General features: G+C 44.3%; 1 protein-coding gene across 2 annotated transcripts in view; it reads right to left on the minus strand.

Annotated features, from left to right (window-relative positions):
- Positions 1-27,071, minus strand: part of LAMA2 (laminin subunit alpha 2) — a 1,496,617-nt gene that overhangs the window by 168,693 nt on the left and 1,300,853 nt on the right. For both annotated transcript variants that reach the window (XM_069726054.1, XM_069726053.1), the window contains exons 45-46: positions 15,643-15,786; positions 11,544-11,677 (exon numbers count right to left, since the gene is read on the minus strand). In XM_069726054.1, the coding sequence (XP_069582155.1) occupies positions 11,544-11,677; positions 15,643-15,786 (278 nt within the window). The remainder of the gene's footprint in view (positions 1-11,543; positions 11,678-15,642; positions 15,787-27,071) is intronic.

Raw genomic sequence — 27,071 nt, forward strand, 5'->3', positions numbered from 1 at the left:
GCAGGACTTAGATCCAGAAACGTATACTCGCCGCTGCCCAGCACTGGCTGCAGTGGCAGAAGCAGGAAAAGCAGCAGTAACTCTTCGCACAGAGTCAGACTGAGCGAGACGCTGGGATCGACGTCCCTGCTGAGCAGACTCCACTGCGGCTGGAGAAGAATGGGAGACCGCAGCAGAGACGGATCGAGATTCCCCCTGTGCAGCAGAGGAAACTCGACTCCTAACATTACCCCCCTCCTAGGGCCCCCCCTCCTTGGGCCTCGCTACGTTCGAAGGCAGCAATGAGCTGCGGGGCCCGATTGTGCTCAACAGGCTCCCAGGACCTGTCCTCGGGGCCATAACCCTTCCAGTCTACCAAATAAAATTTTTTGCCACGTACCACCTTGAACCCCAAAATAGCGTTCACCTCATAATCGTCCGTAGACGAACCCGATGTGTCATGATCCCAATGTGTCATGATCCCAATGGCAGGGGATCACAAAAGGACAAGCACACAAAAAACAGAACAAGCTCTAGGGTGATGGAAACTGAGCTGACCGCGATCCTGAACCTAATTCACAACACTAGCAGTAGCCGGGGAACGTGCCTACGATGATTCTAGACGTCTCGCGCCAGCCGAAGGACTAGCTTCCCCTATTAGAAGAAACAAAGACCTCTCTTGCCTCCAGAGAAACACCCCATAGAAATAGCAGCCCCCCACATGTAATGACGGTGAAATGAGAGGAAAGCACATACGTAGTAATGAAAACAGATTCAGCAAAATGAGGCCCGCTAAAACTAGATAGCAGAGGATACAAAAGTGAACTGCGCGGTCAGCGAAAAACCCTACAAAAAACCATCCTGAAATTACCTGAACTCATGTGCCAACTCATGGAACATGAGGAGTAATATCAGCCCACTAGAGCAACCAGCAACAAGGAATCACATAACTGCAAGCTGGACTAAAACAAAAATAAAGCAAAACGTGGAACAGGAAAATCAAAAATTTAGCTTGTCCTGAAGATTACAGAAGCGGGAAGCAGAGGTAACAAGACACACTGATAACATTGATCGCCGGCGAGGAAATGACAAGAAAGCCAGGTTAAATAGGAAACTCCCATATCCTGATAGAACAGGTGGACACCAGAGACCGCAGAGAACACAAGTCACCCAGTACCATCTGTAACCACCAGAGGGAGCCCAAAAACAGAATCCACAACAGTACCCCACCTTGAGGAGGGGTCACCGAACCCTCACGAGAACCACCAGGGCGACCAGGACGAGCCCTATGAAATGCATGGACAAATCAGCAGCATGAACATCAGAGGCAACCACCCAAGAATTATCCTCCTGACCATAACCCTTCCACTTGATCAAATACTGAAGTTTCCATCTGGAAACACGAGAATCCAAGATCTTCTCCACAACATACTCCAATTCTCCCTCCACCAGCACCGGAGCAGGAGGCTCAAGCGAAGGAACAACAGGTACCTCATACTTCCGCAACAACGACCGATGGAACACATTATGAATAGCAAACGATGCCGGGAGATCCAAACGAAACGACACAGGGTTAAGAATTTCCAAGATCCTATAGGGACCGATAAACCGAGGCTTGAACTTAGGAGAAGAGACCTTCATAGGAACAAAACGAGAAGACAACCACACCAAGTCCCCAACACGAAGTCGAGGACCCACGCGGCGACGGCGATTAGCAAACTGCTGAGCCCTCTCCTGGGACAACTTCAAATTGTCCACCACATGACTCCAAATCTGATGCAACCTATCCACCACCATGTCCACTCCAGGACAATCAGAAGGCTCCACCTGACCAGAGGAAAAACGAGGATGAAACCCCGAATTACAAAAGAAAGGAGAAACCAAGGTAGCAGAACTAGCCCGATTATTAAGGGCAAATTCGGCAAGCGGCAAAAAGGTAACCCAGTCATCTTGATCAGCAGAAACAAAACACCTTAAATAAGTTTCCAAGGTCTGATTAGTTCGTTCCGTCTGGCCATTCGTCTGAGGATGGAATGCAGACGAAAAGGACAAATCAATGCCCATCTTAGCACAGAACGTCCGCCAAAATCTAGACACAAACTGGGATCCCCTGTCAGAAACAATGTTCTCCGGAATCCCATGCAAACGAACCATGTTCTGAAAAAACAGAGGGACCAACTCAGAGGAGGAAGGTAACTTAGGCAAGGGGACCAGATGAACCATCTTAGAAAAGCGGTCACACACAACCCAGATGACGGACATTTTTTGAGAGACAGGGAGATCCGAAATAAAGTCCATGGAAATGTGCGTCCAAGGCCTCTTCGGGATAGGCAAAGGTGACAACAATCCACTGGCCCGAGAACAGCAAGGCTTAGCCCGAGCGCAAACTTCACAAGACTGCACAAAAGAACGCACATCCCTCGACAAGGAAGGCCACCAAAAAGACCTGGCCACCAAGTCTCTAGTACCAAATATTCCAGGATGACCTGCCAACGCAGAAGAATGGACCTCGGAGATGACTCTACTGGTCCAATTATCCGGAACAAACAGTCTTTCAGGCGGACAACGATCAGGTTTATCCACCTGAAACTCCTGCAAAGCACGTCGCAAGTCTGGGAAGACAGCCGACAAAATCACCCCATCCCTAAGGATACCAGTAGGCTCAGAATTTCCAGGGGAATCAGGCACAAAACTCCTAGAAAGAGCATCCGCCTTCACATTCTTTGAACCTGGCAGGTATGAAACCACAAAATCGAAACGGGAGAAAAACAGTGACCAACGAGCCTGTCTAGGATTCAGACGCTTGGCAGACTCAAGGTAAATCAGATTTTTGTGATCAGTCAAGACCACCACACGATGTCTAGCACCCTCAAGCCAATGACGCCACTCCTCAAATGCCCACTTCATGGCCAAAAGCTCCCGATTACCAACATCATAATTCCGCTCAGTGGGCGAAAACTTTCTAGAAAAGAACGCACATGGCTTCATCACCGAGCAATCGGAGCTTCTCTGTGACAAAACCGCCCCCGCTCCAATCTCAGAAGCATCAACCTCAACCTGAAAAGGAAGCGAAACATCTGGCTGACGCAACACAGGAGCAGAAGAAAACCGGCGCTTAAGTTCCTGAAAGGCCTCCACAGCCGCAGGAGACCAATCAGCAACATCAGCACCCTTCTTAGTCAGATCCGTCAAAGGCTTAACAACACTAGAAAAATTAGTTATGAAACGACGATAAAAATTAGCAAAGCCCAAGAACTTCTGTAGACTCTTAAGAGATGTAGGCTGCGTCCAGTCACAAATAGCTTGAACCTTGACGGGATCCATCTCAATAGTAGAAGGGGAAAAAATATACCCCAAAAAAGAAATCTTCTGGACTCCAAAGAGACACTTTGAACCTTTTACAAACAAAGAATTGGCCCGCAGGACCTGAAACACCTTCCTGACCTGCTGAACATGGGACTCCCAGTCATCAGAAAAAACCAAAACATCATCCAAATACACAATCATAAATTTATCCAGATATTCACGGAAAATATCGTGCATAAAGGACTGGAAGACAGAAGGAGCATTAGAAAGTCCAAAAGGCATCACCAAATACTCAAAATGGCCCTCAGGCGTATTAAATGCTGTTTTCCACTCATCACCCTGCTTAATCCGCACAAGATTATACGCACCCCGAAGATCAATCTTAGTGAACCATTTAGCCCCCTTAATGCGAGCGAACAAATCAGTCAACAATGGCAAAGGATACTGATATTTGACCGTAATCTTATTCAAAAGACGGTAATCTATACAAGGCCTCAAGGAACCATCTTTTTTGGCCATGAAAAAAAAACCTGCTCCCAAAGGAGATGAAGATGGACGGATATGTCCCTTTTCCAAGGACTCCTTAACATAATCCCGCATAGCAGTATTCTCTGGCACTGACAGATTGAACAAACGACCTTTAGGAAATTTACTGCCAGGAATCAAATCTATAGCACAATCGCAATCCCTGTGAGGAGGAAGCGAAATGAGCTTAGGCTCCTCAAAAACATCCCGATAATCAGACAAAAATACAGGAACCTCAGAAGGAGTAGATGAAGCGATAGAAATCGGAGGTGCATCATCATGAACCCCCTGACATCCCCAGCTTAACACAGACATCGCCTTCCAGTCCAAGACTGGGTTATGAGTTTGTAACCATGGCAGACCAAGCACTAAGACATCATGTAAATTATACAGTACCAGGAAGCGAATCACCTCCTGATGAACGGGAGTCATACGCATGGTCACGTGTGTCCAGTACTGAGGTTTATTCATAGCCAAAGGTGTAGAGTCAATTCCTTTCAAAGGAATAGGGACTTCCAGAGGCTCCAGACTAAACCCACAGCGGTTGGCAAATGACCAATCCATAAGACTCAGGGCAGCACCTGAATCCACATAGGCATCGACGGAAATGGCTGATAATGAACAAATCAGAGTCACAGACAGAATGAACTTAGACTGTAAAGTACTAATGGCAACAGACTTATCAACCTTTTTTGTGCGTTTAGAGCATGCTGATATAACATGAGCTGAATCACCACAACAAAAACACAACCCATTTTTCCGCCTATAGTTTTGCCGTTCACTTCGGGACTGAAATCTATCACATTGCATTGTCTCAGGTGCCTGTTCAGAAGACACCGCCAAATGGTGCACAGGTTTGCACTCCCGTAAACGCCGATCAATCTGAATAGCCATAGTCATAGACTCATTCAGACCTGTAGGCGCCGGGAACCCCACCATAACATCTTTAATGGCCTCAGAAAGGCCATCTCTGAATTTTGCAGCCAGAGCGCACTCATTCCACTGAGTAAGCACCGACCATTTCCGAAATTTCTGACAATATATTTCTGCTTCATCTTGCCCCTGAGAGAGAGCCAATAAAGCTTTTTCAGCCTGAATCTCTAGGTTAGGTTCCTCATAGAGCAAACCCAATGCCAGAAAAAACGCATCCACATTGAGCAATGCAGGATCCCCTGGTGCCAATGCAAATGCCCAATTCTGAGGGTCACCCCGCAGGAAAGATATTACAATTTTGACTTGCTAAGCAGGGTCTCCAGAGGAGCGAGATTTCAAAGAAAGAAACAACTTGCAATTGTTCCTAAAATTCAGAAAACTAGATCTATCTCCAGAAAAAAACTCTGGGATAGGAATTCTAGGTTCAGACATAGGAGCATGTACAACAAAATCTTGTATATTTTGAACCTTAGCAGCAAAATTATTCAGGCTGGAAGCCAAACTCTGGACGTCCATGATAAACAGCTGAGGTCAGAGCCATTCAAGGATTAAGAGGAGGTAAGACGCAGCCAGGCTGCAATTAAGGCTAGGCAGCAAACTCTGAGGGAAGGAAAAAAAAAAAAAAAACTTCCTCAGACTACTTTTCCTCCTACTTCAGCCAATACGATTACCACTTTTGGGCCGGCGATACTGTCATGATCCCAATGGCAGGGGATCACAAAAGGACAAGCACACAAAAATCAGAACAAGCTCTAGGGTGATGGAAACTGAGCTGACCGCGATCCTGAACCTAATTCACAACACTAGCAGTAGCCGGGGAACGTGCCTACGATGATTCTAGACGTCTCGCGCCAGCCGAAGGACTAGCTTCCCCTATTAGAAGAAACAAAGACCTCTCTTGCCTCCAGAGAAACACCCCATAGAAATAGCAGCCCCCCACATGTAATGACGGTGAAATGAGAGGAAAGCACATACGTAGTAATGAAAACAGATTCAGCAAAATGAGGCCCGCTAAAACTAGATAGCAGAGGATACAAAAGTGAACTGCGCGGTCAGCGAAAAACCCTACAAAAAACCATCCTGAAATTACCTGAACTCATGTGCCAACTCATGGAACATGAGGAGTAATATCAGCCCACTAGAGCAACCAGCAACAAGGAATCACATAACTGCAAGCTGGACTAAAACAAAAATAAAGCAAAACGTGGAACAGGAAAATCAAAAACTTAGCTTGTCCTGAAGATTACAGAAGCGGGAAGCAGAGGTAACAAGACACACTGATAACATTGATCGCCGGCGAGGAAATGACAAGAAAGCCAGGTTAAATTGGAAACTCCCATATCCTGATAGAACAGGTGGACACCAGAGACCGCAGAGAACACAAGTCACCCAGTACCATCTGTAACCACCAGAGGGAGCCCAAAAACAGAATCCACAACACCGATGTCCCAGCAGATGACTCGGAAAACCGGGACATATACACGGGTTTCAAGAGGGACACATGAAAGGTGTCGGTGATACCCAGGCGTGGCGGAAGGACCAGACGGTAGACCACAGGATTAACCTGTTCGAGGACCTTGAAGGGACCCAAGTAGCGAGGTGCAAACTTAGTGGACTCTACACGCAGCCTGATGTTACGGGCGGAGAGCCACACTAAATCGCCAGGAGCAAAGGTCGGGGCAGGGCGCCGATGTGCATCGGCGGAGGACCTCATTCTCTCCTTCGAGGCCCGAATGGCATCCTGAGTGCGGTCCCAAATGTCCCGTGCCTCCACTGCCCAGTCTGCCACCCTGGAGTCAGCAGAGGACACGGGCATAGGCACAGGAACCCGTGGATGCTGGCCGTAATTAAGGATGAAAGGAGTCTGACCGGTGGAGTCAGCTACAGCGTTATTAAGGGCGAACTCTGCCCATGGTAATAAAGATGCCCAGTCATCCTGCCTGGCAGAAACAAAATGTCGCAGATATGTGACCAGAGTCTGATTGGCCCTCTCTACCAACCCATTCGTCTCGGGATGATATGCGGAAGAGAGTTTTAACTCAATGCTGAGAAGACAACAAAGCTCTCTCCAAAACCGAGACGCAAACTGGGGACCCCGGTCACTGACAATTTTGTCTGGCATGCCGTGTAGGCGGAAGACGTGTCTTATGAACAACGCTGCCAAGGCCCGTGCAAAAGGTAACCGTGGGAGTGGCACCAAATGCACCATTTTCGAGAAATGATCGGTAACGACCCAAATGATGGTACAGCCGCGAGACTTGGGCAAACCCACCACAAAGTCCATCCCGACCATCTCCCAGGGCCTGTCTGCGACCGGCAAGGAAAAGAGTAACCCAGACGGCCGTTGTCGAGGAGACTTATTTTTGGCGCATGAGACACACGCCAGAACGTAATCTCTGACATCTCGGAGCATATGCGGCCACCAGTACGTCCTCGCCAGCAGCTCAGATGTCCTTTTTGTCCCAAAGTGCCACCCACCCTGGAGGAATGAGCCCAAGAGAGAACCTCCGGTCGCAAATTTATGGGCACAAAAGTCTTGCCCGGAGGCACAGACTCAAGCGACATCGGAGCCACGGTTCTCAAGCTCTCAGAAGGAACAAGAGACTCTCCTTCCTCCTCCTCAGATGACACAACAGAGCGAGAAAGAGCATCAGCTCGAATGTTCTTCTCCCCAGTGAGATAATGGAGGGTGAAGTGGAATCGGGAGAAGAATAAGGACCATCTGGCCTGGCGAGAATTTAGCCGCTGGGCTGTTTGCAAATATAGCAAATTTTTGTGGTCAGTAAAAACTTGAAAGGGAAAACGAGCCCCCTCCAAGAGATGTCTCCACTCTGAGAAAGCCAATTTCATCGCTAGCAACTCCCTGTCCCCGATGGAATAATTCCTCTCCCCTGGTGTGAAGGTCTTGGAGAAGAAGAAGCACGGATGCTTCCGACCTTGAGCATCCTTTTGGAAGAGGACTGCTTCAGCACCAACGGAAGAGGCATCCACCTCCATTATAAACGGCTTATCGACATCGGGACAATGTAGGATGGGAGCGCTAGCAAAATGAGACTTAGTAGAAGAAAAGGCCCTGGAGACCTCTTCAGACCACACTTTGGGATTTGCTCCCTCTTGGTGAGGGCTACCAAGGGAGCTACCAAAGTTGAGAAATGGGGAATGAACTGGCGGTAATAATTAATGAACCCCATAAAGCGCTGCACCGCTTTAAGTGAATGGGGTTCTTGCCAGTCCACCACAGCCTGTAGTTTGTCAGGATCCATAGCCAATCCCTGGGCGGAGATGATATAGCCCAGGAAAGGTAAGGACTCCTGCTCAAACACACACTTCTCCAACTTCGCATAAAGAGAGTTTGCCCGTAGGAGGTCGAAGACTCTGCCAACATCTCTCCGGTGGGAGTCAATATCTGGAGAAAAGATGAGAATATCATCCAGATAGACTACAACCGAGGTGGAAAGCATATCCCAGAAGATGTCGTTGACAAAGTCTTGGAAAACGGCAGGTGCGTTACAGAGCCCGAAAGGCATCACCAGATACTCATAGTGCCCATCTCTGGTGTTAAATGCCGTTTTCCATTCGTCCCCCTCACGGATGCGTATCAGGTTATAAGCACCCCGCAGATCTAGTTTAGTAAACACTCTAGCTCCCCAAAGCCTATCGAAAAGCTCAGATAGCAAAGGCAAAGGGTACTTGTTCTTAACTGTGATAGCATTAAGACCTCTGTAGTCTATGCATGGACGTAGTTCTCCATTCTTCTTCTGCACGAAAAAGAACCCTGCCCCAGCAGGTGACACTGACTTCCTGATGAACCCTCTTGCCAGATTCTCTTGAAAGTACTGAGACATTGCCTCCGTTTCCGGGAAAGATAATGGATAGACTCGACCCCGGGGAGGCTCAGCACCAGGCAAGAGATCAATAGGACAGTCATAGGGGCGATGGGGCGGAAGGGTCTCCGCTGCCTTTTTGGAGAACACGTCTGCATAAGACCAATATTGCTTGGGGAGAGAGGAAAGATCTGCGGGTACCTCTGTAGTAGCAACCTGAACGCACTCTCGATGACACCTGTTCCCACAAGATTCATCCCATCCCAGAATTCTGCCTGAGGACCACTTGATGTGAGGAGAGTGGTACCGTAACCAAGGTATCCCCAAGAGAACCTCATCAATTCCCTCAGGAATGACGAGTAGAGATATAATCTCCTGATGAGATGGTGACATGGACAGAGTAAAAGGGATAGTTTGATGTGTAATCTGTGTGGGCAGTGTCGACCCATTCACCACTCGTACCGTTACTGGTTGAGATAGCATGACCAGAGGAATTGCGTGACGTTGGGCGAAGGCTGAAGACATAAAATTGCCCTCCGCCCCAGAATCCACGCAGAGTTCTACCGAGTGAGAGGATGAGCCCAATGTTATTGCCCCCTTAATGGACAATTTGGAGGCAAACGTCGGCGTGTCTAGTGCACCTCCACCAACTACCACTAGACGCTGACGTTTCCTCGACCGCTGGAGACATCTGGAGGCAAGATGTCCTGACTGTTGGCAAAGATGACAAATCTGGAGTGCACGAGCGGTCCGGGACTTAGATCCCGCTCGTGACTCTACCACAGGCTCATGGGGCTCAGGAGCCTGGTCTGGAGATTCCAAAGGTTTGGCGAAGGTGGGAGCCTGCCGAAACCTCTGCCTACACTGGGCTCGCTCTAACCTCCTCTCGTGAAAACGGAGATCAATACGAGTGGATAGAGTTATTAATTCCTCCAGTGTGGCGGGAATCTCCCTAGTGGCCAGGGCGTCCTTAACGTGGTCAGCCAGCCCCCTCCAAAATATTGGAATGAGGGCTTTATCCGACCACTCCAGCTCAGATGCTAAGGTGCGGAAGTGGACGGCAAAATGACTGACCAAGGACGAACCCTGAGTCAATGCCAACAATTGGAGCGCCGTATCATGGGTGACACGAGGTCCTAAAAAGACCTGTTTCAGAGTGCTCAGAAATAACGGAGCACTCTGCACCACATGATCGCTACGCTCCCATAGCGGCGTAGCCCACTGCAACGCCCTGTCCGATAGAAGAGACACTATAAATCCCACCTTAGCCCGCTCTGTAGGGAAACGAGAGGCCAGAAGCTCGAGATGGATAGAGCACTGACTCACGAAACCCCTACAAGACTTACTGTCACCAGAGAATTTCTCTGGAAGCGAGAGGTGAGTTAGAGTCGGGACAGGAGCGGCAGTGGACAAGGTGACTGCAGCAACACTAGCAGCCTGAACAGCAACAGCAGTGACATCCACAGCTGAGGTTGAACGCTCAAGAGCCGCCAACCTTCCCTCCAGCTGCTGGATGTACCGCTGTGAACGCTGATCGTCCATCATTTACTAGCCAGACCTTGGCGCTAGTATTATGTTAAGGACTGGCGGAACGCACCAAGTACAAGATGAAATGGAACCAGGTGCGTTCGCAGTCCGAGGTCCACCGTGCAGGTAAAAACCCTGCTGCTAGTAAGACGGACTATATGGCGGTACTAAAGCATACACGCACGAGTTAACTTCACCCTGCGTGAAGGAAGCAATCCTGTTGCGTCACAGGACCGCGGTACCGCACATAGAGCGCGAGCAAGCAGTCAGCGAACTCAACCCCAACTAGGATTGAAGTCCGATTAGACACTTGCTGGCACAACACCGCAACTGGGTGTGTAAGGAAACTAAATAATAATATAAAGGCACAAGAGTGCGTGCGGTGCCGCACTGACGGATGCCACTAACCACCCAGGCTTGGGTCAGGAAAGCACAGAGCAAGCGCACGGCGCCGTACAGGCGGACACAGCAATTGGTAGCTGTAATGTGTGTTACGTGCTGTTGGATAAGTCGGGCGCTAGATAGCAAACATACACCTTCCGCGAACAATCATTCAATAGGGAGGGTTATTTAAAGAGCGACTTTCACTCACAACACACACACATATTTACAAGACAATACTAGCGCATGGCCGTGCGGTCATGCGCAGTTTATATAGCTGCAGCACAGGAAACAGCTACAGAAGTTTTGCCCTTTCAGGACCTGCCAAAAGGACCAATGGGATGTGCTGCAGTACCTGAGCATGTGACCCTCGATCTCCAACGGGAGATCCTGCCCTGGGCATGCTCAGACAGAGAAAAGCAGGACTTAGATCCAGAAACGTCCACTCGCCGCTGCCCAGCACTGGCTTCAATGGCAGAAGCAGGAAAAGCAGCAGTAACTCTTCGCACAGAGTCAGACTGAGCGAGACGCTGGGATCGACGTCCCTGCTGAGCAGACTCCACTGCGGCTGGAGAAGAATGGGAGACCGCAGCGGAGACGGATCGAGATTCCCCCTGTGCAGCAGAGGAAACTCGACTCCTAATACCAATGACTTAAACATATTTTCAATGGTTTGAACAAGAACTGTAGGAACACTTGTATTTTAGTAGAAAAATCAATGCAGTCAGCTCACCACTGATGACAATGGAAATCCTCCAAAGCAGATAAGCTCCTAGATGGGGCCGCATCAATCAAAATATCAATCAGCATCTAGGAAGTATTTTATAAAACATTCAAAGGGTTTTCAACAACTGGAAAACCCCTTTAAAATTGTACCAATATGCTGCATCAACTAAAAGAATGTATACTTACCTTCCAGACCGGTAAAGCTTCTATTCTCTGAGCCCAGTGTCCCCACCAGTACAAATCCAAGTGGAAGAAGAAACACTGTTTTTCCATGTGTGTTAAAGATCAAAAAGTACTGGTTCTATTATTGGATAGCGCTGGTATTTTATTTGGAATACGTACCGTGAAGCTTCAACTCTATACCAAGATTCATCATTGATGTTTAGGTCGGGATATTCAACTCGCCCAACTCCTGATCCTACGTCCCATAAGAAGTTCACCTTTCCTTTTCTCATTTCTACTGCTAGGAAATCAGTCTAGAAACAGCAACACCACAAAACATTAGTTCAATCATACAGATCAGGAAATTGAAGAGCTTTGATAACAATGATTCTCATATTTTTATGGGTAAGTACGTTTTGATGATTTTGACATAGAATACAAACTTTTAGTTTAAGCTATGTTTTTAAAGAATTCTGACATATACAGTACATCAAATAATCTCCATATTATGATTGTATTCAAAAAGATATTTAGACTGCTTTATCATTTCCACTAATTGTTTTGTAACTGAAAAGGTAAAGTAGAAAGTAACAACATTACTATAAAAAATATACATAGGCATGATTGAAAACAATATCAAAATATACATCATATACATATACACCCTACTATAGGTACAGAATTGCCAATATGATCACAGGATTCCCTATTGCAATATTATTTCTTATTGTTTGAAAGTAACACACTTGTTAAAAAAAAAGGAAAAAAGAAAAACTATAACTTGAATTAAATATGTTATATATTTTCTGGTACTTAAAGTTTATTAGACAAGCATTAAGATAAGGAAATTAATAATAAAGATTGCCTTGTGCATGCATGTACTATGGAGGACAGAGAATGAACTTCAATCCAATATTGCAGCCAGCATGCAGCCAGCGGGTAAGGAAAGGGTGAATCAAAAACCCCAAAACCCCGCCTCCATGGCTGAAGATTGTTCCCTCCAAATCCAGGTGACAGTGTCCCTTTAAATACTTTACCCAAAAGACGGTGAATTTTCAATAATGGAAGATCAAATCCAGCTTTGATTTTTTTTTTAAGTAGCATTGAAAGAAAAATAATTGAATTGATTGGTTGTTTTGGTCAACACTGATTCTTTTGGTAAGAAAAGTTTTATAAGTTTTATAAGTACAGTATGAGGAATCTTGTTTGCTGGACTGCAGTATTTAAATTTATGGGCTGAAATGACTTATATTTGCAATTTCAACCCTCAAAATTATATTTTAGGACATGAATGGAGATTTATGAAAATGTCTAAAAAACAACACTATTTGTTGAATATAGCATCCAATCACATCCAGTTCATCTCATATTATGATATTGAAAATAAAACGTTACTATGCTCAACAAATACAGTATTTCTATAACTTAATTTCTGGCCATAATGTTTTATAGTTCTGTATGCTATAATTCCTTCCCTCCATAGCCAATTTTCATTTTTTGTGTTTTTTTTTCTTTCCTCTAAAGAGATATAACTTTTTTATTTTTCCATCTACACATCTGTTTGATGGCTTAGTTGTAGTTTTGAATTATGTCATTCATTTTACCATTCAATACACTGAAAAATTTGAAAAAAAAATCAGTATAATGGAATTGGGGCAAAAATGCAATTCCACAATGATTTTTTATTTTTCTGTGTACATTGTGTTAGGGATAGCAGAACGCACCGAGTAATGAGAGATAGATACGAGGTGCGTTCACAGGCCAGGGTCCACTGTGCTGAGATACCTGCTGCTAAGTAATGGGGGATGGACACTGAGCTCACACGTGGGTTAACCTCTCCCCGTGTGAAATGTAAGCGACCTCTGTTGCTTCACAGAGTCGCACTGTACAAAGAAAACTATTACCCTAACTAGGGTTGTGCTTGCTCTGGAACTCTTCTTTGCTAACCGCACACATGATGGAAACAGATGCTAAGCCAAGGCTAATTGCCCCCACTGACGCTAGCTGCCTGCCTAATTGTACAGCCTCCAAGCTAAACAGACTCTCCACATATGACTGAGTGGTAGAGTATCCACTGGCAAAAGCCAAGCACAATTGACACTAGATCATGGCCGTGCGGCCATGCAAACCTTTTATAGTTGTAGCTTCTTCAGGACCTTGCTAGTGGACCAATAAGAGCTGCAACAGGACCTGAGCATGTGACCCCCGACCTCCAATGAGAGGTCTTCTCTTGGGCATGCTCAGAAGGAGAAAAGCAGGACTTAGTTCCAGAAGTGTCTGCTCGCCGCTGACCAGTACTGGCTACAATGGCTGAGCCTGGAAGGACAGCAGTAACCAAGTGCAAAATATCTACCAGAGCCAGACGCTGGGACCAACGTCTCCACTGAGCAGGCTCCACTGTGGCTGGAGAAGAATGGGGGACCGCAGCGGAGGTGGTTCAAGATTCCCCCTGTGCAGCGGCAGGAACTCGAGACCTAACACATTGTATGGTAAAAGTTATTTTTAAGTGTGATTCTTCAGGTTAGTTTGATTATGGTAGTACAAAAATTGTATAGATTTATTTTTCATAACAAAAAAACAACAAATTATTAAAAAGAATGTGGTGGTTTGTGTAAATTGACTCTTCAGAGAGGAAGAGGACTAGAACTCTAGTGCCACCTATAGGAAGTAGCAATCCTAAAAGTCAATATCGACTCTCTATCAGGCCTTGTCACATGTCACATGTCACATGACTTTGGATAAAAGCCTATAAAGTCGATATTGACTTTTAGGATTGCTACTTCCTATAGGTGGCACTAGAGTTCTAGTCCTCTTCCGCTCTGAAGAGACAATTTTCAAATTTCCCAGAGGAGCATTGCGGCTTAAAAGTCTCCTCACCACGGCATGTCAAGCATGGCTTGCCACTCTCCACAAGGAGAAACATTACTCCTTGGATCCCAGTGGATTGTTTAGTCATTTTCACAATAAATCCCAGTGGATTGTTTAGTCATTTTCACAATAATTTTTTTTATTGAGCAGGGTGAGGGATTATTTTTCAGCATGACGAGCTACTGATATCTATTTTGGCTATAAACAATATTGTGATCTGTTTTTATTGCACTATTTCAAGTACAAGTAGTGAGTAGTGATAAAAAAAAACACATTGCCTGCCTTTGGATGTTTTTTCTTGTTATGTTGTTCACTGATTAAGTTAATTTATTTAAAAATGATATATCAGACTTTCATGATCCTTGTGATTCCAAATAAATTTATTTTTTATTTTACTTTTATTTCTTTATTTTGAGTGGGGGGGAAGGGGTATGATTTGACCTTTTATGTTTTTGTTATTTTTTAAGTTCCATGACTTATGGTTTTGTCTTGAAAAAGGTGCCAGTCCAGTGCCAAAATGTATAAACAAGAAAATCCTTCCTGTTACTTCACCTGAATAGTCTTCATTCCAGCAGCATAGCTCTTTTACCCATGTTTTATCCATTTCTGCAATAATTTCTGGATGATATTTTTCCCCAAGCTGTGGCAACAGCTGGTTTAAACACTTTCATAGGAGTTCTGCCTTGACACAACAACCTTAGGTTAATGTAACCATATGTATTTCTGTTTTCTCCCTTTGGGATATCACCTTATTTGTGCTCTTCTTTTCTCCACTCCAGCACATCTTCATTTAATCCCAGATAGATTTGATGATCTTGGGATCAAGCATTTGTGGCTACCATGACATTACTTTAAGGACTCATTGTTCTTTATTATGATGAAAATAGTACTTAACGACATTGGCTGTATGTTTGGAATAATTTCTTGCTGAAGAATAAATTTGTTATGGCATGATGGATAAGTATCTGCATGTATTTCATAGAGTCATAGAATCATAGAATGGTAGAGTTGGAAGGGACCTCCTGGGTCATCTGGTCCAACCCCCTGCTCAAAGCAGGATTCACTAAATCATCCCATCCCAGCATCTATCCAGCCTTTGTTTGAAGACTTCCTTGGAAGGAGAACTCACCACCTCTCCTGGCAGCCTGTTCCACTCTACACACTACATTTCTTAAGTATTGAGTTACATCAAGAAATTGCAATGTTGAGGACTGTAGATACAGTTGATGGCCAAGAAAACTTGTTGCAGAAGATGAAAGATTTATACTTACTTTTTTGAAATTGTAAAATGTGCAGAAGTGACATCATCAATAGAAGATCTGTGGTTATTTCTTCAAAATGTTTGGAACAACCTCCCTGCCGAATTCCTTATACATATAAAAATATATTTAAGAACACTATGTTTACTTACAAATTTGTTGCTCCCAAGATAGAAGAGAAGATTATCGGGAGTACTTGTTTTTACATTTAAAGTAATGGTGTTGTATCTGCCTTTCTTAATATCAGGCTTATAAGTGCGTATGCAGTCACCTCCAGATGATACTGAAACTTTGATCTGCAAGCATAAGAAACAACATGAACATTACAAACTAAGTGACATTGACGTGAAGCTTTCATGTGACATGCTCTGTATCTTTATTTCAAAATTTAGTACAAAATTGACAAACAAAGTTAATTGTAACACACACCTGGGGAATCTTTGTACATGTATCCTTTAGGTGTAAGAATCTTGATCAAAGTAACGCATTTTCAGTATTTTTTCTAAGGATTAGTAAAATGTATAAAAGTTTCTCATTTAAATCATATTCCGATGCCTGAAAGGTGTTTTGAAGTGGCACCCAACAGAGATTTATACAAGTAAATGTGCCTATCCTGCTTTTCGCTATGTATGCAGAAAAATTCATGTAATTAACAAGACAAACAACAGCCAACCTTAAAAGAAATCCTGACAATTTGAAAATGGATATAAATACACACTTTTTTTTATGGTGAAGTGCTTGAAAACATCTAAACAATCTATCAGACATGTATAGAAAATGCAGCAAACCTATATAAATGTAGTCTGAAAATGTATATATGTGTGATTTCCTCAGTCACATTGACAGTGTATACATTTAGTAAATATTCTGAATCATATAATACACAGTTATTTAATATTTACTTCAAAATGGCTATATTGGATTCCATTATATTTTTAAGAAAAAATACTCAAGGCTGTCATCAAGAATTTCAGGGCCTCATACTGACAAAATTTTCGGACCCCTTTGACATTCCACCCAGGCTCCACTCCGGCTTTGCCTCCATATGTTGAACCTTCCACAGTCCCACCGCCCACTCTTGGAAAAACTCCACTTCTGCACCACATTCTCATCAATCACACATTAATAATTCCCATCAAACACCATATCACATACATAACCATCAGAATTTGTTTTGCCCAAAGACTATTTAAGCTTGCCATTTCGGCAAGGTAGATTCTTTTGGCAGAGCCCTACTCTACTCAAACCTATTAAAAATTATTTATTTTTTATTTAAGGAGATGAGTCACATAAACTAATTGAAACCATTTTTTTTCATATAATCTGTATTTCTGATTCCGGATTATTGTGTTCTGTTATCTGTACCCTTTTGGTTGCTGCTCTCTTGCCTGTTTGGAGATATTGACAGAATAGGGCCCCTATAAATCTCGTCGCCTCCTGAAATGAGTGAAGCAGCTTATTGGGCATGCGTGCAGATGTTTCATTGTAAGGGTCAGCTCAAAACGCAGATATTCAAGCAGAATGTTGTTGCACACAGGTCCTTTTTCCTCATGGCTGTGGCTGAAACCCACTGTTCTGCAATGCTCATAGCTGTCTCCCATTCAGATGAATGGGAGGCAAGAAGGAAGCGACCACTGTGGATATTCAGCAGAATGTTGTCATTGCTGTCCACACCAAACTTCTGCTTGAAGATCCATCATGTGAAAAGGCCCCAATAATTGTCCCATTTGTTGTGTATAGGGGATAAGTATTGGCTTACCAGAATATCCCCTTTAAGACAGGTAATGGTACCTTATTGCAGGCAGGCAGACAGGCAGCAGTCAGTAGGGTTGAACTTAGTAGTACTTAGTAGTTTGCAGGCAGGCAGCAGGCAGAGATGGCCTCCAACGTCACACTGCTCAAGCAGAGAGTGGGGCACAAGAAGAGTAGCGAGTGCGTGGGCCAGCAGATGGGCAAAATGGAGGTCTGATGGGGGAATGGGAGGTCAGAAAAGTGCATGGACGAGCGAGTGGGCGCGCACCTAATCACTTTCAAACCCTCAACTTCAGCAAATATTGTGCTTCAAGGGCCTTATGTTTGTTTCTATATGAAAAGGTTCATTGTTACAATACAGTGGGTATGGAAAGTATTCAGACCCCTTTAAATTTTTTACTCTGTTTCATTGCAGCCATTTGATAAATTCAAAAAAGTTCATTTTTTCTCATTAATGTACACTGTGCATCCCATCTTGACTAAAAAAACATAAATATAGACATTTTTGCAAATTTAGTGAAAAACAAAAACTGAAATATCACATGGTCAGAAGTATTCAGACACTTTGCTCAGTATTGAGTAGAAGCATTTTTTTGAGCTAGTACAGCCATGAGTCTTCTTGGGAATGATGCAACAAGTTTTCACACCTGGATTTGGGGGCCCTCTGCTATTCTTTCTTGCAGATCCTCTCCAGTTCCATCAAGTTAGATGGTGAACATTGGTGAACAGCGATTTTCAGGTCTCTCCAGAGATGCTCAATAGGTTTTAGGTCAGGACCCTGGCTGGACCAGTTGAAAATGGTCACAGTGTTGTTCTGAAGCCACGCCTTTGTTATTTTAGCTGTGTGCTTAGGGTCATTGTCTTGTTGGAATGTGAATCTTCTGCCAAATCTGAGGTCCAGAGCACCTGTCCATGCAGCTGAAAATCACTCACATAGCATGATGCTGCCACCACCATGCTTCACTGTTGGGACTGTATTGGGCAGTCCTTCATGTGTTTTTTAGCAAACTCTATGTAGACTTTCATATGTCTTGCACGTAGGAGAGGTTTCTGTCGGGCCACTCTATCATAAAGGCCCAAATGGTGGAGAGCTGCAGTGATAGTTGACTTTGTGGAACTTTCTCCCATCTCTCTACTGCATCTCTCGAGCTCAGCCACTGTGATCTTAGGGTTCTTCTTTACCTCTCTCACCAAGGCTCCTCTCCCACTATTGCTCACTTTGGCTGGACAGACAGGTCTAGGAAGACTTCTGGTGTTCCCAAACTTCTTCCATTTAAGGACTATAGAGGCCACTGTGTTCTTAGGAACCTTGAGTACTGCAGAAATTCTTTTGTAACCTTGGCAAGATCTGTGCCTTGCCACAATACTGTATCTTATCATCTTGGCCAGTTCATTTGACCTGATGATTCTCATTTGGTCTGACATGCACTGTGAGCTGTGAGGTCTTATTGTTACACAACTGCAACACAGAACTAGGACAGAAGGGGGAAAACTGACACTGCACTAAGACTAGGCTGATACCCTACGATGGAGTGGGTGATCCATTCCTTGCGAATAGACCCACGATCCTAGGTAATCTCAAGCAAAGACCTACAAATAGGGGGAAGGAGGTCCCTAAAAGATCTAAAGACTGGGTATAAAAACAGGTCACCTCCTAATAGAAAATACAGAGAAGGCTGCAGAAACCAACAGAAAACAGAAACTAAGGATAGCAGAACTGGAGGTCCCAGAGCTGCACAATATCAAAGACAGAAAGCTCTCAAAGCACCTAGCCAGAAGTCTAGCGGATTAACACTGTTGTCCCACAAGGACTGGGAGGCAGGTGCTGGGTAATAAAAGGTGATACAATCACCTGACCTAAGACAACCCAGCACCAGGGGAAAAAGACCAGCAGCCAGAAACCACAACAAGATGGCAGATGGTCAAAAACAAAACAGATTCTAGCACTTATATAGACAGGTGTGTGCCTTTCCAAATCAAGTCCTATCAGTTTAATTAAACACAGCTGGACTCCAATGAAGGAGTAGAACCATCTCAAGGTGAATCAGAAGGAAATGGACAGCATGTGACTTAAATAGGATTGTCTGAGCAAAGGGTCTGAATGCTTATGACTATGTGATATTTCAGTTTTCTTTTTTAATAAATATGCAAAAATTTCTACTTTTCTGTTTTTTCAGTCAAGATGGGGTGCAGAGTGTATATTAATGAGAAAAAAAATGGAACTTTTTTGAATTTACCAAATGGCTGCAATGAAACAAAGAGTGAAATATTTAAAGGGGTCTCAATACTTTCTGTTCCCACTGTATATTTGATTATAAGGAAAAACTTCCTCACTTGTAGATATTTCATTTTAATAAATATTAACATTAGCCAGCAACTTTGCCCAACTTTTTAACTTTGTCGCTCCGTGTATTTGATTTTGGACATCAAGGGTCGGCATCACCACCCTGGCAAGTTCACCCATTGGGGGCATTGACACGTGATGGAACCCATGAGTCAAATACTCACCTCTCCCCGTTCTATGCTGCTTCGGTCACTTCAGTGTCTTCTGTTCTCTGTGATGTCTCAGGGCAGAGGGTGTGATGACATCACTACAGCGTACCCTCTGCTGACCAGTACATAGAGTGAAAAGACACTGAGGCAACCGCATTAGCGGGGAACGAGGAGGGTTAAGCATTTGATTATTTATTTTTTTAATTACGTACTTATGATAAGGCCAATTATACTGTATGGAGCACTATATGGGGCCATTATACTGAATGGAACAATATATGATGCCATTATATTTTGTATGGAGCACTAAATTAGATACTATATTGATCAATGTATGGAGCTTATTATACTACTAGATTGTGGCCCGACTCTAACGCATCGGGTATTCTAGAATATGCATGTCCCCATAGTATATGGACAATGATGATTCCAGAATTCGCGGCAGATTGTGTCCGTCGCTCGAGGCAACCTTTATGACATCATCGTCGCCATGGCAACCATTATGACATCTACGTCGATACTGTGCCCGTCGCTGAATCAGAAACGTGGGATTTCTACGTCCTTTATGACATCATCGTCGCTGTGCCGCCCGACACAGCGGCCTGGCGGCCTCGACCAATCAGAGACGCGGGATGTCTACGTCCTTTATGACATCATCGTCGCTGTGCCGGTCGCTGATTGGTCGAGGCCTGGCGGCCTCGACCAATCAGAGACACGGGATTTCTACGTTGATACTGTGCCCGTCGCTGATTGGTCGAGGCCTGGCGGCCTCGACCAATCAGAGACGCGGGATTTCCAGGACAGACAGACAGACAGACGGAAAAACCCTTAGGCAATTATATATATAGATGTGGAGCAATATATGGGGCCATGATACTATACAGAGCACTATATGGGGCCATTATTCTGTATGGAGCAATATATGGGGCTAGTATACAGTATGGAGCATTATATGGGGCCCATTATACTGTATGGAACATTATATTGCGCCACTATATACTGTATGGAGCAATATTTGAGGCCATTATTTACTATCTGGAGCAATATATGGGGCCATTATATACTGTATGAAGCATTATATGTGGCCCATTATACTGTATGGAGCATTACATTGGGTCCTTTATACTGTGTGGAGCAATATTTGGGGCCCATAACATTGTATAGAGCAATATATGGTGCCCATAATACTGTATGGAGGACTATGTGGTGCTCATAATACTGTATGGATGACTATGTGGTGCCCATAATACTGTATGGAGGACTACACCGTCGGGCCTAAAATGATAAATCTGCAGTCACTCTATGTGCTGTGCACGCGAGGATTCACCGGTTTCTGAGCTATTGTAGAATTTACAATAGATATCACTCATGTAATGTAAGAAGTGAAATCTTTGGCATTGTACTATACCTATATTTCTCTGCCTTATCTTTGTATGATGAATCGTGACACGTGTTAAAGGGACAACTGAGACTCTTTCGCCCGGGGCCCATGAAAACCTGGAGCTGGCACTGTTGAAGTCCCTGCTCTATTGTAATTGCCCGCTTTGTAAATATACCAAATGTACTTAGATATTTAGTTAAAAGATGCAAAGAAAGACATAATCATTCTGCCCTATTAATGATAAGATTGCTTCTTGCACATTTATTGTATTTCCACCTCTTTCTACCCATCATCAATGATTAATGGCATTTTGTATACTGGAATACACGTTAGCATTCATCAATCACTGGAGAAGAGCAGCACACTCTTGACTACAGCAGACTGTTATTACCTGCAAATATATTGGGTTTGTGCTAATATTCTTAGAACTCTCATAGAAGTAAATGCAGAGAATCGCCTATAAATTACTGTCGGCATAAGATTGGCCCCCATTACAGACATAGCTGTATTTTCCAAAAGTGGGACCCATATCTATCAGACATTTTTAAGTATAAACTGTTTCTTTGACAGAAATGTCTAACATGATAATACCCCTCTAAATGATGTGTATTTAATATGAGATGCTCTTCAATAAAGTCAGAATTATGTTGCAGTCGGTAATGTAAGAAAAATATACTAATACGTATAAATCGGTTAGAATGGCTGACATAGGAAATTATAACTAAGAGGACTGATGTGAAAAATCACATGTTTGAAACTGATCAGAGTGATTAGAAACTAATACCTACTAAATTGAAAATAAGGAAAATAAAAAATCTCCTAGGATAAATTGTAACCTGCACATTGGCTATGAGAGGCGAAGATATAAATACTGTATCTGGAAATAATATAATTTACATTGACTGTCTGACATTCTAAACCATGAGAAATGAGGCTCCATTACTTCAGACACAGTAAAATGCCCTTGGGAAAAAAAATAATTTGGAATAATTTGTTTCATGAGTCATTTATGATTCATTATACAAAACATAATTATTAACACCTTTATTGCCAAAGCATAATAGTACTGAAAATGAAAGCGTGCTAAATACACAGGCTTATGTTGATATTAAATCAATCAAACTATCTATCAACCTATTTATCTATAGAAAACAATCGGAACATCACCAATGATTTGTAGAAAAAAGAAGGTGCAGGGTACCTCAAGTAAATATCCAGTCACAAAATAGATTGAAAAAAATGAAAAAGAGGTAGAATATCTATCTATCTATCTATCTATCTATCTATCTATCTATCTATCGTGGGGGAAAAAGGATTTAGTCAGCCACCAATTGTACAAGTTCTCTGTTGTGAATTCTGTTATCGAACTCCCTCCTGTGGTCATGAATGGTACTTCGGCGAGTTCTGTCCATGGACTCCCTCTGGTGGCTGTGAGTGGAGCTGCTGGTTCTGAGGTTCCTTCCACAGGTGACCTAGTTTATTCTTTGGCTGGCTGCTCTATTTAACTCCACTCAGATCGTTACTCCATGCCAGCTGTCAATGTTCTAGTACTGGTTCAGTTCGCTCTTGGATCTTTCTGGTGACCTGTCTACTCCAGCAGAAGCTAAGTCCCTGCTAGTTTATTTGTTGTTCTTTGTTTTCTTGTCCAGCTTGCTATCATGATTTTGCCTTGCTAGCTGGAAGCTCTGGGATGCAGAGTGGCACCTCCGCACCGTGAGTCGGTGCGGGGGTATTTTTGCACACTCTGCGTGGTCTTTTTGTAGCTTTTTGTGCTGACCGCAAAGTTACCTTTTCTATCCTCAGTCTGTTTAGTAAGTCTGGCCTCCCTTTGCTGAAACTTGTTTCATTCCTGTGTTTGTGACTTTCATCTTAACTCACAGTCAATATTTGTGGGGGGCTGCCTTTTTCTTTGGGGAATTTCTCTGAGGCAAGGTAGGCTTTATTTCCTATCTCTTGGGGTAGTTAGCTCTTAGGCTGTGAAGAGGTGTCTAGGCAGAGTTAGGTACGCTCCACGGCTATTTCTAGTGTGTGTGATAGGATTAGGGGTTGCGGTCAGCAGAGCTCCCACTTCCCAGAGCTTGTCCTGTGTTAGTTTAACCATCAGGTCATTCCGGGTGCTCCTAACCACCAGGTCCATAACAGTACAGCTGGCCCAAAGTGTTAATGCATCTCAATAGAGGGATAAGGGAAGTTCTGAGACCATTTTTTTTTCTCTGCAGTGTGTTTTGTCTTTCTTTTCCCCTTAACCTCTGGGTGGTTCAGGACACAGGTGTAGATATGGACTTTCAAGGTCTGTCCTCTTCTGTGGATCATCTCACTGCAAGGGTACAAAGCATTCAAGATTTTGTAGTTCAGAATCCGATGTTAGAGCCTAGGATTCCAATTCCTGATTTGTTTTCTGGGGATAGATCTAAATTCCTGAATTTCAAAAATAATTGTAAACTGTTTCTTGCTTTGAAACCCCGCTCCTCTGGTGACCCCGTTCGGCAAGTAAAAATCATTATTTCTTTGTTGCGTGGCGACCCTCAAGACTGGGCATTTTCCCTTGCGCCAGGAGATCCTGCATTGCGTGATGTAGATGCGTTTTTTCTGGCGCTTGGATTGCTTTATGATGAACCAAATTCAGTGGATCAAGCAGAGAAAATCTTGCTGGCTTTGTGTCAGGGTCAGGATGAAGCGGAGGTATATTGTCAGACGTTTAGAAAGTGGTCTGTGCTTACTCAGTGGAATGAGCGTGCCCTGGCGGCAATTTTCAGAAAGGGTCTTTCTGAAGCCCTTAAGGATGTTATGGTGGGATTTCCCACGCCTGCTGGTCTGAATGAGTCTATGTCCTTGGCCATTCAGATCAATCGGCGCTTGCGTGAGCGCAAAGCTGTGCACCATTTGGCAGTATTCTCTGAGCAGAGGCCTGAGCCTATGCAATGTGATAGGACTTTGACCAGAGCTAAACGGCAAGAACACAGACGTCAGAATGGGCTGTGTTTTTACTGTGGTGACTCCACTCATGCTTTCTCCGATTGTCCTAAGCGCACTAAGCGGTTCGCTAGGTCTGCCACCATTGGTACGGTACAGTCTAAATTTCTTTTGTCCGTTACTCTGATTTGCTCTTTGTCGTCCTATTCTGTTATGGCATTTGTGGATTCAGGCGCTGCCCTGAATTTGATGGACTTAGAGTTTGCCAGGCACTGTGGTTTTTTCTTGGAACCCTTGCAGTATCCTATTCCATTGAGAGGAATTGATGCTACGCCTTTGGCCAAGAATAAGCCTCAGTACTGGACTCAATTGACCATGTTCATGGCTCCTGCACATCAGGAGGATATTCGCTTTTTGGTGTTGCATAATCTGCATGATGTGGTCATTTTGGGGTTGCATTGGCTACAGGTCCATAATCCAGTGTTGGATTGGAAATCAATGTCTGTGTCCAGCTGGGGTTGTCAAGGGGTACATGGTGATGTTCCATTGCTGTCAATTTCGTCTTCCACTCTTTCTGAAGTCCCTGAGTTTTTGACGGATTACCGGGATGTATTTGATGAGCCCAAATCCAGTGCCCTACCTCCTCATAGGGATTGCGATTGTGCTATTAATTTGATTCCTGGTAATAAGTTTCCTAAGGGCCAACTGTTCAATTTATCTGTGCCAGAACACGCCGCTATGTGGAGTTATATAAAGGAGTCCTTGGAGAAAGGGCATATTTGCCCGTCGTCATCACCGTTGGGAGCAGGGTTCTTTTTTGTGGCCAAGAAGGATGGTTCTTTGAGACCTTGTATTGATTACTGCCTTCTTAATAAGATCACGGTCAAATTTCAGTACCCTTTGCCGCTACTGTCTGATTTGTTTGCTAGGATTAAGGGGGCTAGTTGGTTCACCAAGATAGATCTTCGAGGGGCGTATAATCTTGTGCGTCTTAAACAGGGCGATGAATGGAAAACAGCATTTAATACGCCCGAGGGCCATTTTGAGTACCTGGTGATGCCATTCGGGCTTTCTAATGCTCCATCTGTGTTTCAATCCTTTATGCATGACATCTTCCGAAAGTACCTGGATAGATTTATGATTGTATATTTGGATGATATTTTGGTCTTTTCGGATGATTGGGAGTCTCATGTGAGGCAGGTCAGAATGGTGTTCCAGGTCCTTCGTGCGAATTCCTTGTTTGTGAAGGGGTCTAAGTGTCTCTTTGGAGTTCAGAAGGTTTCATTTTTGGGTTTCATTTTTTCCCCTTCTACTATCGAGATGGACCCTGTTAAGGTTCAGGCCATTTATGATTGGACTCAGCCTACATCTGTGAAGAGCCTGCAGAAGTTCCTGGGCTTTGCTAATTTTTACCGTCGCTTCATCGCTAATTTTTCTAGTGTTGTTAAACCGTTGACTGATTTGACCAAGAAAGGTGCTGATGTGGTCAATTGGTCCTCTGCGGCCGTTGAGGCTTTTCAGGAGTTGAAGCGTCGTTTTTCTTCTGCCCCTGTGTTGTGCCAGCCAGATGTTTCGCTCCCGTTTCAGGTCGAGGTTTATGCTTCTGAGATTGGAGCAGGGGCTGTTTTGTCTCAAAGAAGTTCTGATGGCTCGGTGATGAAACCATGTGCTTTCTTTTCTAGAAAGTTCTCGCCTGCTGAGCGCAATTATGATGTTGTCAATCGAGAGTTGTTGGCTATGAAGTGGGCATTCGAGGAGTGGCGACATTGGCTTGAAGGAGCCAAGCATCGCCTGGTGGTCTTGACGGATCACAAGTATTTGACTTATCTCGAGTCTGCCAAACGGTTGAATCCTAGACAGGCTCGATGGTCGCTGTTTTTCTCCCGTTTCGATTTTGTGGTTTCATACCTTCCGGGCTCTAAGAATGTGAAGGCTGATGCCCTTTCAAGGAGTTTTGTGCCTGACTCTCCAGGTGTTCCTGAGCCGGTTGGTATTCTCAAAGAGGGGGTAATTTTGTCTGCCATCTCCCCTGATTTGCGGCGGGTGCTGCAGAAATTTCAGGCTGATAGACCTGACCGTTGTCCAGCGGAGAAACTGTTTGTCCCTGATAGATGGACTAGTAGAGTTATCTCTGAGGTTCATTGTTCGGTGTTAGCTGGTCATCCTGGAATCTTTGGTACCAAAGATTTGGTGGCTAGATCCTTTTGGTGGCCTTCCTTGTCACGGGATGTGCGTTCTTTTGTGCAGTCCTGTGGGACTTGTGATCGGGCTAAGCCCTGCTGTTCTCGTGCCAGTGGGTTGCTTTTGCCCTTGCCGGTCCCGAAGAGGCCCTGGACGCATATTTCCATGGATTTTATTTCAGATCTCCCTGTCTCTCAAAGGATGTCGGTCATCTGGGTGGTTTGTGATCGCTTCTCTAAGATGGTCCATTTGGTACCCTTGTCTAAATTGCCTTCCTCCTCTGATTTGGTGCCATTGTTTTTCCAGCATGTGGTTCGTTTGCATGGCATTCCGGAGAACATCGTCTCGGACAGAGGTTCCCAGTTTGTTTCGAGGTTTTGGCAGTCCTTTTGTGCTAAGATGGGCATTGATTTGTCTTTTTCTTCGGCTTTCCATCCTCAGACAAATGGCCAAACCGAACGAACCAATCAGACTTTGGAGACATATCTGAGATGCTTTGTTTCTGCTGATCAGGATGATTGGGTGTCCTTCTTGCCTTTGGCTGAGTTCGCCCTTAATAATCGGGCCAGCTCGGCTACTTTGGTTTCGCCTTTTTTCTGTAATTCTGGTTTCCATCCTCGTTTTTCTTCAGGGCAGGTTGAGCCTTCGGACTGTCCTGGTGTGGATTCTGTGGTGGACAGATTGCAGCAAATTTGGACTCACATAGTGGTCAATTTGACATTGTCCCAGGAGAAGGCTCAACGTTTCGCTAACCGCCATCGCTGTGTTGGTCCCCAACTTCGTGTTGGGGATTTGGTTTGGTTGTCGTCTCGTTATGTTTCTATGAAGGTTTCCTCTCCTAAGTTTAAGCCTCGTTTCATT

Source organism: Ranitomeya imitator, chromosome 5, assembly GCF_032444005.1.
Source record: "Ranitomeya imitator isolate aRanImi1 chromosome 5, aRanImi1.pri, whole genome shotgun sequence".
Classification (NCBI taxonomy): Eukaryota; Metazoa; Chordata; class Amphibia; order Anura; family Dendrobatidae; genus Ranitomeya; species Ranitomeya imitator.